This window comes from Cydia splendana, chromosome 26 (genome assembly GCF_910591565.1).
Source record: "Cydia splendana chromosome 26, ilCydSple1.2, whole genome shotgun sequence".
Classification (NCBI taxonomy): Eukaryota; Metazoa; Arthropoda; class Insecta; order Lepidoptera; family Tortricidae; genus Cydia; species Cydia splendana.
Window position 1 is genome coordinate 3,862,791 of NC_085985.1, and position 15,564 is coordinate 3,878,354.

At 36.2% G+C, this 15,564-nt stretch overlaps 1 protein-coding gene across 1 annotated transcript in view; it reads left to right on the forward strand.

The window, feature by feature from the left end:
- Positions 1 to 11,204, forward strand: part of LOC134803183 (mannosyl-oligosaccharide glucosidase) — a 33,724-nt gene extending 22,520 nt beyond the window's left edge. Inside the window, exons 15-16 of the mRNA XM_063775886.1 lie at positions 793 to 980; positions 11,019 to 11,204. Of these exons, the coding sequence (XP_063631956.1) occupies positions 793 to 980; positions 11,019 to 11,155 (325 nt within the window). The 3' untranslated portion in view covers positions 11,156 to 11,204. The remainder of the gene's footprint in view (positions 1 to 792; positions 981 to 11,018) is intronic.
- Positions 11,205 to 15,564: the final 4,360 nt, after the last annotated feature.

Here is a 15,564-nt window from a genome sequence, read left to right on the forward strand (position 1 = left end):
TGTGCTGATCGTAACAGACGCGTTTTGTTAGAGAGTGAGTCTTCTGTACCTAGTACTATTTTTTATTCTGTGGCCTGGGGTCCGTTTCACAACTAATCCCAGGAAATGGCGTGGGCACTAGCTTTTACGAAAGCGACTGCCATCTGACCTTCCAACCCGGAGGGTAAACTAGGCCTTATTGGGGTTAGTCCGGTTTCCTCACGATGTTTTCCTTCACCGGAAAGCGACTGGTAAACATCAAATGATATTTCGTACATAAGCTCCGAAAAACTCATTGGTACGAGCCGGGGTTTGAACCCGCGACCTCCGGATTGCGAGTCGCACGCTCTTACCGGTGAGCGCTGGTGGCCTAGCCACCAGTGCTCAGTGTATAATTTAAAATATATAGTCGTGCAACTACTTAAGGGCCATTTTATTTAAAGTAGTCCCCTGCACTTTTTTTTTTATTTGTTAAATTTTATGTTATTTCTACTCAGAATCACGAGCTCTTTCTATCCTAATAGGAGAAAAAAAGTGTGCCAAGGTTTTTATTTCCATTCCGTTACCATTTTTCATAGACTTTTCATAGATTTCATAGACAATGGAAAGATCGAAAATTGTATGGAAATTTTGGGACACTTTTTTTCTCCTATTAGGATCAAACGAGCTCATGATTCTGAGTAGAAATAACATAAAAAAACCCAAATTTGAAAAATTGAGTAGGGGACAACTTTAAATAAAATGGCCCTTAAATAATACAACTCAAATTTTGTTTGCTAGTTGTACTTTTATTTAATTATATTTTGATTTCAGATCACTTTCAAAATCATCACCACTTTACATGAAACGGAACACGGAACACGATCCGCCATACTGGCGCGGTCAAGTGTGGATCAACGTCAACTATCTCGCTCTGGCGGCCTTGAAGCACTACTCTAGAGAGGGACCGCACGCTGTGCGAGCGGGACAGCTGCACGACCGACTGAGAGCGAACATCGTTCGTAAGTATTTTTTCATAAAATTACAATTACTTAAACTCTTAAGTACCATTGTGGAAGTGAATTACCGGCTCGATTAATTTTGGATTGATTGACTAAAAACAAGTGAGTCTAAACCGTAAAATTATTCAATGTTAGTATGTCTCACAACAGTTTAAATTCGATTGAATTAGCGGCATTTTTACAAGCTTTCATTTAGTTTCACCCGTCCCGTTGTCTGTCTGTCTGTAAGCGAGCAATTCTCAAAAATTTTTTGTACATTTCGATCACATCTTAGATTTCTATAAAAATTGGTATGCTGACATGAAGCTGAACAACTTCCACCATATTTCCCAAAATGTCCCAGAAAGTTTCTAAGATACATGCCTTTTTTGTTACCAGATTTCCTTACATATTGGCAAAGACATATGTAACTTCGTATAAGACAAATAAAGTCTAAGGAAAAAAACCGGGCAAGTGCGAGTCGGACTCGCGCACGAAGGGTTCCGTACCATAATGCAAAAAAAAAAAAACGAAAAAAAAAGTACAAAAAAAACGGTCACCCATCCAAGTACTGACCACTCCCGACGTTGCTTAACTTTGGTCAAAAATCACGTTTGTTGTATGGGAGCCCCATTTAAATCTTTATTTTATTCTGTTTTTAGTATTTGTTGTTATAGCGGCAACAGAAATACATCATCTGTGAAAATTTCAACTGTCTAGCTATCACGGTTCGTGAGATACAGCCTGGTGACAGACGGACGGACGGACGGACGGACGGACGGACGGACAGCGAAGTCTTAGTAATAGGGTCCCGTTTTACCCTTTGGGTACGGAACCCTAAAAACGTGCCTCGGAATTCAAGCAAAAGTCATTCTCGAATAGATGCCGCACACACCTTTAACCTATCCTCGGCTAGATGGCGTGACGACACCGTTTCATATTTAACAATTTTAACATAGATATCAGCAGAGATATATATAACTCCGTATAAGATGTGGAAAGTTTAAGAAACAAACGTGCCTCGTAAAATTCAAGTAAAATTGACACTCGCTCAGATGGCGCTAGTACCTTTAGCCTATTCTCGACTAGATGGCGACCTAGGTGATACTTAACACATTTCAGTGAAAGAACATGGTTTAAATTTAGTCACAAGGCATTCTCAATGTTTTAGGTATGTATCGAAAGATGGCAGTAAATTTGATAAGTGCATAAAATGTCATCGTAATGATTGAAGCGTCGATAGATGGCAATTAAGTCAATTAGTCGTGTAAATGAATATATAACCTATTTTTATATCTTTTCGTTATATAACTACACTTATAACTATGAAAACAGGAAAGAGGTTTTTAGCTTAATAGCAGCGAGTTAATGGTAACCGAACTGCAACTTGGCAAAAAAGAGTATTAGAAATTAAAAAGTGGCAACAGTGTAGTGTCGTCCCGTTTTCTTAAAGAAATTAGTTTGAAAAGGACGACACTACAGTGTTGCCACTTCTTAATTTCTATTCTTTTTTGCCAAGCTGTATCTGAGTATTGAGAGTATGAAACCTGAGACAAAGATAAAGACAAATGATAATAGCGCTGGCTCTGCTTCTCCTATTGAAAGTTCGAACTTCGTATTATAGTCGGTCAAGCAAATCTTGTTAGTAGAAAAAGGCGGCAAATTTAAAAATTGTAGGCGCGAAGGGTTATCGTCCTATAGAAAATTTGAATTTCGCGCCTTTTTCTACTGATAAGATTTGTTTGACCGAGTATATTATTGTTACCTTATCTTCTCTACATACATATTTCTATAATACTTGTTTTTAGGACTAGGTAGACGGTTACTAATGCCCTTATTCATGTTACCTTGAAAATTGTAATCAACGCCAAGCAACAAAATGCACGTAAACAACCCATATATGGAACATAAGTATCAAGTCGTGGAATATGGGGCACAAAATGTAGGTAAGGCGAACAGGTTAAATAAAACATTATACACCGAAGAATACTCTATTGCGTTAACAATTTATTTAAAAGCTTTACTTCAACTCCATTTAATCATATATATGGTACAAAAAAGAAGTAAAAAAACAATAAATAAAAATAACATGACCTGGCAGTTACCTCGCTTAACGCTTCAGTCTGGCAGTTCAGCGGGGTAACGCAGCCAGAGCCTCTTGCCTTTTTTAGATGTAGTTTAGTTTAGTTTTATTTTATTTTAGAATAGTTTATTTAAAATAAAATAAATAACCTACTTGCAATAGTTTTTGTCAGAGAGTCATTTTACAATATGTGTTAAAATTAAAAGGGATCTAACATACCATTTATTTCACAAAACAACCTCTTAAAAATCAAGATTGAACTCGGACTAGCCGGTCGTTTCCGAATTAATGGTCCACAACAAAACTGTAGTACATTTCAATGCAAGTGTGGAAAGTGTGTTATTATTTACGAGTCACGCTCTGTAGCTTTGACTCCGTACACAGTTTGCTCCAGATATTCTTTAAATTTAACACATGAGTAATGATGTCATGATACGGGTCCATCCATTTTGTAGCTGAATCATTTCAGGCCTTGTCTAAGCAGGTATCTCCATAGATGCGCTCTCGTTCCTCCCACACATCTTTAGCAGGATTAAATCACAAGATTCTTTGCATAATGTCATCGGACATGGTTGTCGTGAACAAAATTAAAATTGCCTCGAGCACTACACTACTAAAATTTTAAGCCACCAGTGTTAAAATATTGGGATACTAATTTCCCTATTTGAATAATCCTCGTGTTTAATGCTTGCTCTATTTTTATTCGGTTACACTTTAAAATGAATAGATAATAATCTTATAATATATCTGTTTACGACATTTACTTTTGTGTGAGAGTACGTAGAAACAACAGTTGCTAAGTTACAACTTGGTTACAACTGCCACGATGAATATTTGCTATTCACATTACAATCTAAGTAGCCAATGTTCTTTAATATTCCAGATACACATAAAGAATAATGACAAAACATTATGAACTCTAACTACTAGAATTAAAGTTGAATTTTACTAACGTACATATCTAGCATCTTTATGTATTTTGACTGATTCTATTTGAATTTGACAGAAGCCCTACCGTATATAAGGTTAATAAGGTCTACTGTCCTTAAAGGAGATCGTCGATTTTCTTAGGCGTTTGCTGGGCCCCCTCGCAAATTGAACGCATACTTACATGTAATATATATATAGGAAATTAATCGTTATAATTGCAAGATTATGATGATAAAAACAGAATCACGAAATATAACGGGAATTTTGAGAAATACTGCAATAAAAACTTGATCATGACAAGAAAAACTTTTATGTACAAAAGCGTATACTACTCACACTATTCTGTAAAAGTGTTTTGGCTTTTTAAAAGAAAATAGGCAAAGTCTGACATGTAAATTAAACTGAAAACGTATCCGCGTTCAATAAAAAGTTATATTTTGATCTTGTTCGGAAGTTCACTGTTACTTCTTTTTTTTTTACGGAGAGTGAACAGATCCATTTTAAATCTTCTTTCAATGAAGTAAGGTTTATTTAAGGTTGGCGTTACTTAAAAATATTTGACAGATTAAAAAAAATGGTTGCGTTTCGTTAAATAAAAGTAGCATATCGTCGTATTCTGAACTCGTTTAAATCTCCAAACTATGTAACTAAACAAAAAGTCGAATTACTATATTTCTTAACTACTTATTTTAGGCATTTTTACAGTCGATTTAGAATTTTAAAGTAGGTATATATTCAATAAATAATGAATGACACTACTGATATTTTGAATAGTTTCGAAACGCACTTATGTCAACTATGACTTATGGCTACCCACCTTATACATAGTTGCAATGAGATTTTATAACTCCTTAGTGAAAAAACCTCACGGTTTGTGTGAAGTTGAGCTTTATGTCAATGCTAATAAAGATGTTGACGACAGCAAGGCTTTTGTTAATATATAAATTATAATACATTGATTTACGAAAATGAATAAGTAATATAATATATTTTAATTATGTATTTCTAATTCCCGTTTTATTTTTACCCAATATTATATTTATTTCAGTAATAAAATGCGTATATAATTACTGTAATAGTCTGTACCATATGATATTCGTGATGGTTTACTCCGGGCCCAAAATCGACGATCTCCATTGTGTATGAAATTACAAGCAAATATCAGCCTTAATTAATGAGTTAAGTATTGGATCCGTTATGTTCTTAAATGATGTTAAACAACTTCTTCTGCAACGCGAGATGCTAAAAAGATAATAAGAAATGACATCAATAATTTAAAATAATTGCTATTAATAATAAATTGACACATTATTACAAATAACCATTAATCAATATATTGTTGACGTTATATACTTACTTAGACTTAGTTTTAAGCTTTGACGTCATTTATTTTTTTAATATAATTTATTACTAATAAGTAAATGTTATTATGTTGCCTTATAGACTAGCCTAGAATAGAATAGAATAATAATACTATTGTGTGCCCTAACAGGGTGTCATGATCTGACTATATATAATGTAACACCCAATGTACATGACAATACAATATGAAATAAATGAAATGAAAACAGCCCAAAAAATTTGGGGCGATAGAGTCGGACCAAGAATAGTCTGTAGCGGATTTGATATATAGCCCACGCAGTGCAAGTGTCATTTATACGTCATAATTTAATAGAAGTTTGACGTTTAAAATAACACGTGCACTGCGTGGGCTATCAAATCCGCTGCAGACTTTTCATGGACTGACTCTAGAATAAAAAAACCGGGCAAGTGCGAGTCGGACTCGCGCACGAAGGGTTCCGTACCATAATGCAAAAAACGGCAAAAATTTGTTGTTATAGCGGCAACAGAAATACATCATCTGTGAAAATTTCAACTGTCTATCACGGTTCGTGAGATACAGCCTGGTGACAGACAGACGGACGGACGGACGGACGGACGGACGGACAGCGGAGTCTTAGTAATAGGGTCCCGTTTTATCCTTTGGGTACGGAACCCTAAAAATGACACTTTAATAAATAAATATATACCTATACAAGAATTGCTCGTTTAAAGGTGATATTTATATGATATGTATAAGGCAAGATTCATATATTGGGTAGGTACGTATATCATATATTATGTCTTCATCATCAGACCCACTTCATCAAATAGGTGGTTTTCGAGACAAAATACTTGTTGCTAAAGAGACTGCTTACCATCAGGCGGGCCGTATGCTTGTTTGCCACCGACGTTGTATAAAAAATGCAACCAAACTACCATGCATGTCTTTAAAATGTTAGGACCTTCACAAAACAATTCCAGTCATTAAAATCATCTACGAATAGGTAATGTAAGTATAGGGCCTGTCAGACGGACGGGATGGGTCACTATTACTTAATATCGAATGATTCCTGTATTTTTCTCCATCCGCAAGTACCTACATTAGTATCTCGATGCATACATGCAAACATTCATATAGATAGACAGACGGACGGGATGGGTCGCTGTTATTATCGAATTCTTCCTGTATTTTTCTACACCTGTAAGTACATTAGCATCGCAATGCATACATACAGACAAACATACATATAGATATATAGACAGACAGACGGCCGGTAGGAGCCGCTGTTAATATGGAATGCTTTCTATATTTTTCTACAAAGCAAGCTACCAAGCTTCCTGCAAGTAAAGTACATTAGTACCTATCTCAATGCATACACACATCAAACATATATATAACTAGCTTTTGCCCCGCGACTTCGTCTGCGTGGAATTAGTGACAGCGGCTAAAGTAAGTATAGCGCTTGGCTTGGATAATGCTAATAGCAATAATTCAATTCGCGCATTGCTTACTTCAACTATTAGGCGATTCATTAACTCTTTCAATTTCACCCCCCTTTGCACTCTCTTCAGGGATGATTTTCGACATTAAAACTATCCTACGTCCTTCCCTGGACTATCTCTATACCAAATTTCAACTCAATCGGTTCAGCGGCTTAAGCGTAAAGAGGTAATAGACGGACAGACAGACACACTTTCTCCTTTATAATTAGTATGGATAGATAAGTGACAGATAGACGAACAGACGGACGGTGGGGGCACTGTTAATATCAAATGTTTCCTGTATTTTTCTATGTTCTTCAAGCGTAATAGCATACTAATGCAGACATTGAAACACACAAACACATATAGCACATTTTTTTCAAGATCGCTTACCTTATTTCTAATGCTAAAATAAGTTTTTGGCAAAAATTGCATTTTTGGTACAAGATTTTATCGCTGACTGTACTTTTCTTACGACAGACAACTAATACTCATCGAGACAATTCTAAAAACCCCTAACACAATTAGGTTGCGTTGTTTCATCACAGAGTTCCTATGGCCACCTCCTGTCTCCATCATCAGATCGGTTCGACGGTACCATATTATTGTATTGTCATCAGAACTACATACAGCTGCCAATTTTCATGACGCTACGATCCTTGGAAGATGGTTAAATTAGTTACCTTAGATTCCATTACATAGTTACATACAGGTCGACCTAATAAAAGCTTGGTAAAAACGAACTATAGAAAGACATTAGACAGACAGACGGACAGACTGACGGTATGGGTCACTGTTAATTCTCGTATCGAACCTGTATTTTTCTATGCTTTACAAGCACAATAGCATATGTATATGCATAGGACTGATTACAGAGCTTCAAGTATTCGGTAGTTACCTAATTGCTAGAATTGGTGTTAGGTAAATAGTAGAGAGGATATAGCCTTTGGGGTCAAAATAATTCCCACAAAGACGGGGTTTGATGTTTTTAGTTCTTTGTGTGTATCTTTATGACATACTAAAAATATATCAAAATATATTCATGCAAAACGCATTTATTGACATTTGAAATTTGAAAAATCAAAAATAATATTAAAAATCGTGTGTGGTATCAAATAACAGGAAATTACACGCTAAAAAAGATTGTGAGATTGATTTTACAAAATAAAAATAAAAAACAAAAGTAGTGGCTTAAAAACTGAATTTTTTTCAATGTTGAAAGTTATTTTCTACACTGAAAACAAAACTAAACTATTATAGTTTTACACATCAAAATACATTGTGTAAAAGAAAAGAATATTTAATTCATGAATACTTATTTTTAATTATATTATTATAATATGAAAAATATAGGCTCACAGGCTCTATATTTATTTAAAAGTTTTATCAATAAACTGAACGCACTTCAAAGGAGGTGATTGGCAGAATATAAAAAACAAAAAACGATTGTAGACTAGTCATCCGAATTTGCTCGATCGAATTCTTGGCCGGAAGTGAGATATTTGATATTAAAGGACTCTTTTTTTAGTATGTTGTAAATAATTCTTTAGTATGTTCTAAAACGGTGGCGCATAGCAAAAATGTTCTTATACATAAGTAATCTGCATAAAATTACCCACAAGAAAGATTCAGTACAATTTTTCGCTAGGATCAATATTCAAAGAGATATTAACGCGGGAAAGTTAATTATAATCACTTCTAAGGTCCCTTTTTTTTAGTTTTTCGTAAATAACTCGTAAACGGTGGCCAATATAAAAAAATGTTGTTAAATGTTAATAATCTACACAAAATCCTCTATAAAAGAGATTCAGTACACTTTTCGCAGGGATAATTACTTAAAAAGATAATAAAGAGGGAAAGTTAATTATAATAAATTCTAAGGTTCCTTGTTTATACTTTTTCGTTAATAATTTGAAAAGTATGACTCATAGCAAAAAATACTTATACATAAATAATAAACATAAAATTTCCTACAAGAAACATATGGAACACTTTTCGATAGGATCAATATTTAAAAAAATAAAGCAGCGAGTAAGTTAATTATAATAAATTTAAAAGTCCCTTTTTAGTTTTTCGTAAATAACTTGTAAACTGTGGCCCATAGCAAAATAGGTCATACTTTACAAATTATTTACGAAAAACTAAAATAAAGTGACCTGTGAATTAATTGTTATGAACTTTCTTCCTTTAATATCGTTTCTAATATTGATCCTAGCGAAAAGTGTTCTACATGTTTCTTGTAGGAAATTTTATGTTTATTATTTATGTACAAGATTTTTTTTGCTACGAGTCATACTTTTCAAATTATTAACGAAAAAATAAAAACAAGGAACCTTAGAATTTATTATAATTAACTTTCCCTCTTTATTATCTTTTTAAATATTAATCCCGGCGAAAAGTGTACTGAATCTTATTTGTAGAGAATTTTGTGTAGATTATTAACATTTAACAACATTTTTTTATATTGGCCACCGTTTACGAGTTATTTACGAAAATTAAAAAAAAGGGACCTTAGAAGTGATTATAATTAACTTTCCCGCGTTAATATCTCTTTGAATATTGATCCTAGCGAAAAATTGTACTGAATCTTTCTTGTGGGTAATTTTATGCAGATTACTTATGTATAAGAACATTTTTGCTATGCGCCACCGTTTTAGAACATACTAAAGAATTATTTACAACATAAGTACTAAAAAAAGAGTCCTTTAATATCAAATATCTCACTTCCGGCCAAGAATTCGATCGAGCAAATTCGGATGACTAGTCTACAATCGTTTTTTGTTTTTTATATTCTGCCAATCACCTCCTTTGAAGTGCGTTCAGTTTATTGATAAAACTTTTAAATAAATATAGAGCCTGTGAGCCTATATTTTTCATATTATAATAATATAATTAAAAATAAGTATTCATGAATTAAATATTCTTTTCTTTTACACAATGTATTTTGATGTGTAAAACTATAATAGTTTAGTTTTGTTTTCAGTGTAGAAAATAACTTTCAACATTGAAAAAAATTCAGTTTTTAAGCCACTACTTTTGTTTTTTATTTTTATTTTGTAAAATCAATCTCACAATCTTTTTTAGCGTGTAATTTCCTGTTATTTGATACCACACACGATTTTTAATATTATTTTTGATTTTTCAAATTTCAAATGTCAATAAATGCGTTTTGCATGAATATATTTTGATATATTTTTAGTATGTCATAAAGATACACACAAAGAACTAAAAACATCAAACCCCGTCTTTGTGGGAATTATTTTGACCCTCACCTACAAGTTTTCATACAACTCCTCTACTAAAAGTTAGCACAGCAAACCGTGCTTTCGGGGCCGCCGGTAGCAGTGCGTTCTTACAACTTCAGACTGTATAATTTGGTTATTTTTGCAATTTATATAGGTACGCACATTTCGATGAGATATTCGCAAAATGTGACAATGACACATGATGTCTTGGTACCTAACGTCAAATTTAACAAATTATATTTTATAATCTATGTAATTGGTCACATCTTAAACTTAGCGCCATCTGACAAGACTAATTGTCAATAATTGGCTGGGTAAAAAGCTACGCTAACGTGGTGAACGCATGTGAATTCCAAACGCAAAACGCAAATCCAAAAGGACGTAACTCCACAAAAAAAGAACTACTAGGGTCATCTAGTGAACGGAGAGCAAATTAAATTGTCAGCTACAAAAGTTACTTTGACAATCCGCCTCTATACCCTCTATACTCTCTGATATCAGTGAATGAACATGGATCAAAATGATATAAAAATAATAAAATCATTTATCCATATATATACATTTTTTGATAACTTTATACGTTTTCATTTTGAGTTTTAGTCGTGTGTCGATAGATGGCAGTAAATTTACAGTGACTACAAAATTTACAATGACAGGACCCCTCTATACTATCTATTCTTTTTGATATTGGGTAACAAAAAAGGAATGTATCTTAGAAACTTTCGGGGACATTTTGGGAAATATGGTGGAAGTTGTATCATGTGATGATATTTGCATGAGCAGATTACTTCATCTGATTCAATTTTTAAGTTATATTGGTGTTTTAGGATTTCCCGATTTTGAAAATAAAATTACACGTGATATCTGCTCTAAACCCCATCGTGATCATTCGAGATATTTTTCTTACCCCTACCCCTCCTCTAAACGATCACATGATTTCTGAACATAAGAATCAAAATTCGAACAGTGCCCTAAGCCCAAAATACTTTTTTTTAGGAAACATTCTGGGCGAGTACCGCCGCACGGGGTACTTTTGGGAGCACTACTCGGATGTGGACGGCACCGGCGCCGGCTGCCGGCCCTTCACCGGCTGGACCGCCCTACTACCGCTCATCATGGCCGGAGAATATTAAATATTGTTTATATATGTCGGGAATCGTGGGATAATGATACTATAGTCTGTTTTTTAGGGTTCCGTGCCCAAAGGGTAAAAACAGGACCCTATTACTAAGACTCCACTGTCCGTCTGTCTGTCACCAGGCCGTAATTCGAGAACCGTGATAGCGCCGTTATAGTGGCAACAGAAATACATAATCTGTGAAAATTTCAACTGTCTAGCTATCACGGTTCATGAGATACAGACTGGTGACAGACATACAAACGGACAGTGGAGTCTTAGTAAGTTTTTATCCTTTGGGTACGGAACCCTAAAAACACGGGGTACAGAGACACATTAGATCCTACAATAGAGAATGATGAAATAGGATAATATCGAACTCAGTCCTTAGTTCTTTACTGGAGAAGACTGACCAGGCGAAGGGATATATATTTCCCTCGTACGGCACTTCAAACATGTGTTCTATTTTCAATGAGTAAGGCTGACATTCGATTGTCATTTTTGAACTGTCAGCCTGGTAAAGGGTTAAAAATTATAGCACAAGATACATTACTCAATTTGAGCAAACAGGTAGGTTACACCATAGCATAAGTGCTCACTCCATACATTAGTTTTGTTAGTGAAGGCGTTACTTTGCGGAAATCCATATTAATTAAAACCAAAATATTACTTTGCTAATCCGCGAAATGATAACGTGCTAGTCAATCAGTGCTAACCCGTTATACTTACTTGTGCATTAATTGCATGTAAAAAATTAAAAATAATATAGAAATATAAGGGGTTAGCACTGATTGACTAGCATGTTATCTTTTCGCGGATCAGCAAAGTAATATTTTGGTTTTAAACAGTTTTGTTACCAAAACGACTATTATTTTCGTAGTTTACATCTAGCGTCAAGTAGCGGAATTATCAGTGCTGCTTCGCGACAATAGATGTCGCGACGAACGGAAAATCTAATGCTCAACCATTTTCAGCTAATATTTTAACCGGATTAACCGGAACTCTATTCTCAACTCCTCCTGTTTGTAATATTAGTCATAAATTGTTGAGCATACACACTTTTCGTTAGTCACGACACACGTGACATCTAGTGTCGAGTAGCAGCTGATAATTCCGCTACTTGACACTAGATGTAGACTACGAAAATAATAGTCGTTTTGGTAACAAAACTGATGTATATAGTGCTCACTCCATACATCAGATTCCTAACTTAATATATAATAAGTTGTATGGGAGGTATAGTAAATGCCTGCGGCTGTCGTGAATTAACACCCTCGTTTCCAATATTTCACTTACCGTCGTTGCACAATGTACTATAATTTTCGACTGCTTTTAAATACATACATCATTATATCATTTTCAAGCCGACATTTTTTTAGCTTGTAATTATTTAGTGATATCTGTATATATAGTGACGGTAAAAATAATAATGATACTAGAAGGGTCTGAGGGCCTACCACGAACCACGTTTGACGTGTTGCCTCCCTGTCACACTTAACGTACGAATTTACAAGTGCGACAGAGAGGCAACACGTTGAACGTGGGTTTCGGTAGGCCGTCTGTAGCTAGGGCATCCAATATCGGACGATATTCAGTACCGGTATAGAAATTAGATCCTGGCCCTCAACTGCAAAACGTAATTCAAGACAAAAAAAAGTAAGAAAATGTTGCCACTTTTTACTAGCGCGTCTTGTATTTATGTAAAAAGAAGTAAATAAAAGTACTTTTTTAAATCGTAGGAGTAAAATTACTAATAAGTAAATTAACTTAGCGTGATTATTTATCAAAAGGAATTTATTATTTTACAAACAAATTATTGCATTGGCAACATTGTCTTACTTTTTTTGGTCTTGAATTACGTTTTGGCGTATAGACACCGTTATTCCAGAAATAATACCATCATTGAAGATTCAAATATCTACACTTATCTACTTAATAGAGTCAAATATAGTCTGTCAAATAACTTTTACAGTAGAAAAAGGCGCGAAACTCAAATTTTCTATGGGACGATTACTCTTTGTGCCTATATTTTTTAAATTTGCCGCTTCTTTCTACTGACGGAAATGACTTGACAGACTATACTTTTTATATATTCATCGCAAAATCTTCTCAATTGGAAAACTAACTTTAAGTGCCCTAGTTCAGTTGTAAAGTAGGATAGATCATTCAAACGAATAGTGTGTTCATACTTCATAATAAAAAAATATTCGTAGGAAAATCGTAGTTCCACTTGTTAAGAGCCACTTGCACCATACCACTAACCCGGGGTTAACCGGTTAAACCGTTACCCAGTGTCAAATTGTACTGGTAACCTTTTTTTTTTACTGAGTGGGAATGCATTTACGCACGGTGTTTGGGACTCGCCGCTCCTTGTCCCTCTCATGGCGAGAGGGGGGGGGGGGAGAATTTGGCCCTACCCACTAAACCCACTCCGGCGTTTCACCCTCTTTGCCGTTCGAAGGGCGCACTGGTATCGATATCATTCCCCCACGGCGCCCTCCGGCAGCCCTGGCTTATCGCCAGGGCACCCTCACCCTGCAGGGGGGGATCAGAAACGCTTGATTCCTACCCCTACGACGTGTGTGGGGCCGTGCTATGCGGGTTCGGTACCCGCTGGCCCCACTAGGGCTCGAGGCGAGCGTTTGCTCTTCGCCTTCGACCCTGCCGCCTGCGTCGGAGAGGAAGCCCGTCAGCAGCCGCTTCTCGCTCCCTCTCCGCCTCCTCCTTCTGCGACATAACCTCTTCGCAGAAGGAGGCCACCGCTTCCCATTTTCTCTCGCTACCCAGCATCGCCGCTATTATGCTGCGTAGCGAGAGGTCCGCTACCCCCGGGGCCGCCCTGAGGGCAGCTCTTTCCACGGCCCAGCGATTGCACTCTTCTAGAGTGTGCTGGGCCGTGTCGTCCGCCGCTCCACATTCGTGGCACTGAGGCCCCGGCTCCCTCTGTATCTTGTGCAGGTAGTGTCCGAAACAGCCGTGTCCGGACACCACCTGCGTCATCCTGTATGTCAGGGCCCCCTTGCTCCTTGTACTGGTAACCTGGAGTAGGTTTAACCGGTTAACCCCGGGTTAGTGAATGGTGCATGTGGCCCTAAGTGTCATATCGTACACTGTAAAAATAACCTTCTTAGCTTAAGAGTCACACGAAACTTGTATAACGAAAACTAGTACCGCACCAGACATAGAATTAGACCAAGATAACTCTGCAATGATTTTGACAGTACAGACTCTGCAAGTGTTAATAATTTTATGAAAATCGCTGCAGCAGACTTGGTCTAACTCTATGTATACACGATAGTCAGCAAACGAGCAGACGAGCCGCCTGTTGGGAAGCGGTCATCGTCGCCTATGGACATAAGCAACATCACAGGAGCCACTTAACCATGGCCGACCCTTTTGACCATTTTTTTTTGTTATCTTTGACCAATTTTTTTCCAGGCACTATTAGGTAACTTAAAGATTCCATTTTCCCTGTTATGTTACTTGAATGTCAAATTTCATGTTATGGGGATTGTATGGTGGCGTCTAGGTTCTTGTGACTGTGACTCTTAAGTAAGGTTTATATTGGTTCTCTTGTACCTTATGCGTGTAGTGTCCAAAGGGCGAACCTAACTAATCTTATATGGCAAAAGGACCTTAAGACATTAGCATACAGTTATGGTGCATAATAATTTCCATCGTATTTTCACGGAAACGTACGAACATGTCATGCTATTTCAGTCAGTCTCGGTACAAAAGTACTGAGGTTAACTGAAGTAGCATGACAAATACGAACGTTTGCGAGAAAGTACGATGGAAAACAATTATGCACTACATCAGTCTGTACTCACTATGCCGTATTTGCTGTAATGTAGATATTGTATGAAGGCGTGTCCAGCCGGGGACAATTTTTCGCCAATCTGATTAAATTGTCCAATCAAATCAGGCCGTGCGGACGCAAACGCCAATTTGGCTCGCCGAATTCAACCGCCGATTATGACCGATAATAAAATGGGGTGCGGACGCAAATGCCAATTTGTGACGCGTGTATTTGCGTATGGGAGCATTTTTTTTTTAATTTAGAGCGTTCAAATATCACCATAAATTTAAAATAAGTCATATTGGCGTTTGCGTCCGACCTGATTTGATCGGACAATTTGGCGAAAAATTGTTTTCGTCTGGAGAGGCCTTAAATTGCATTCCTTTTTAGCGCAGAAAAAACAGATCATTCTTATTTGAGCATATACGGCGGTGTGTAGGGCTATATAACTTTCGTTCATTTGAAATGTAAAGTAGGTAAACATTTGTTATTTTAATTTTGTGTAGGTATATTGTTTGATTGTAAAATAAATTGTTATTACAAAATCACCCTGGATTATTTCTGTTCTCTGTATGTCCCACTAAAGTCGTAACAGACTACCACACCGCACCGCGACCTTGGTGCGG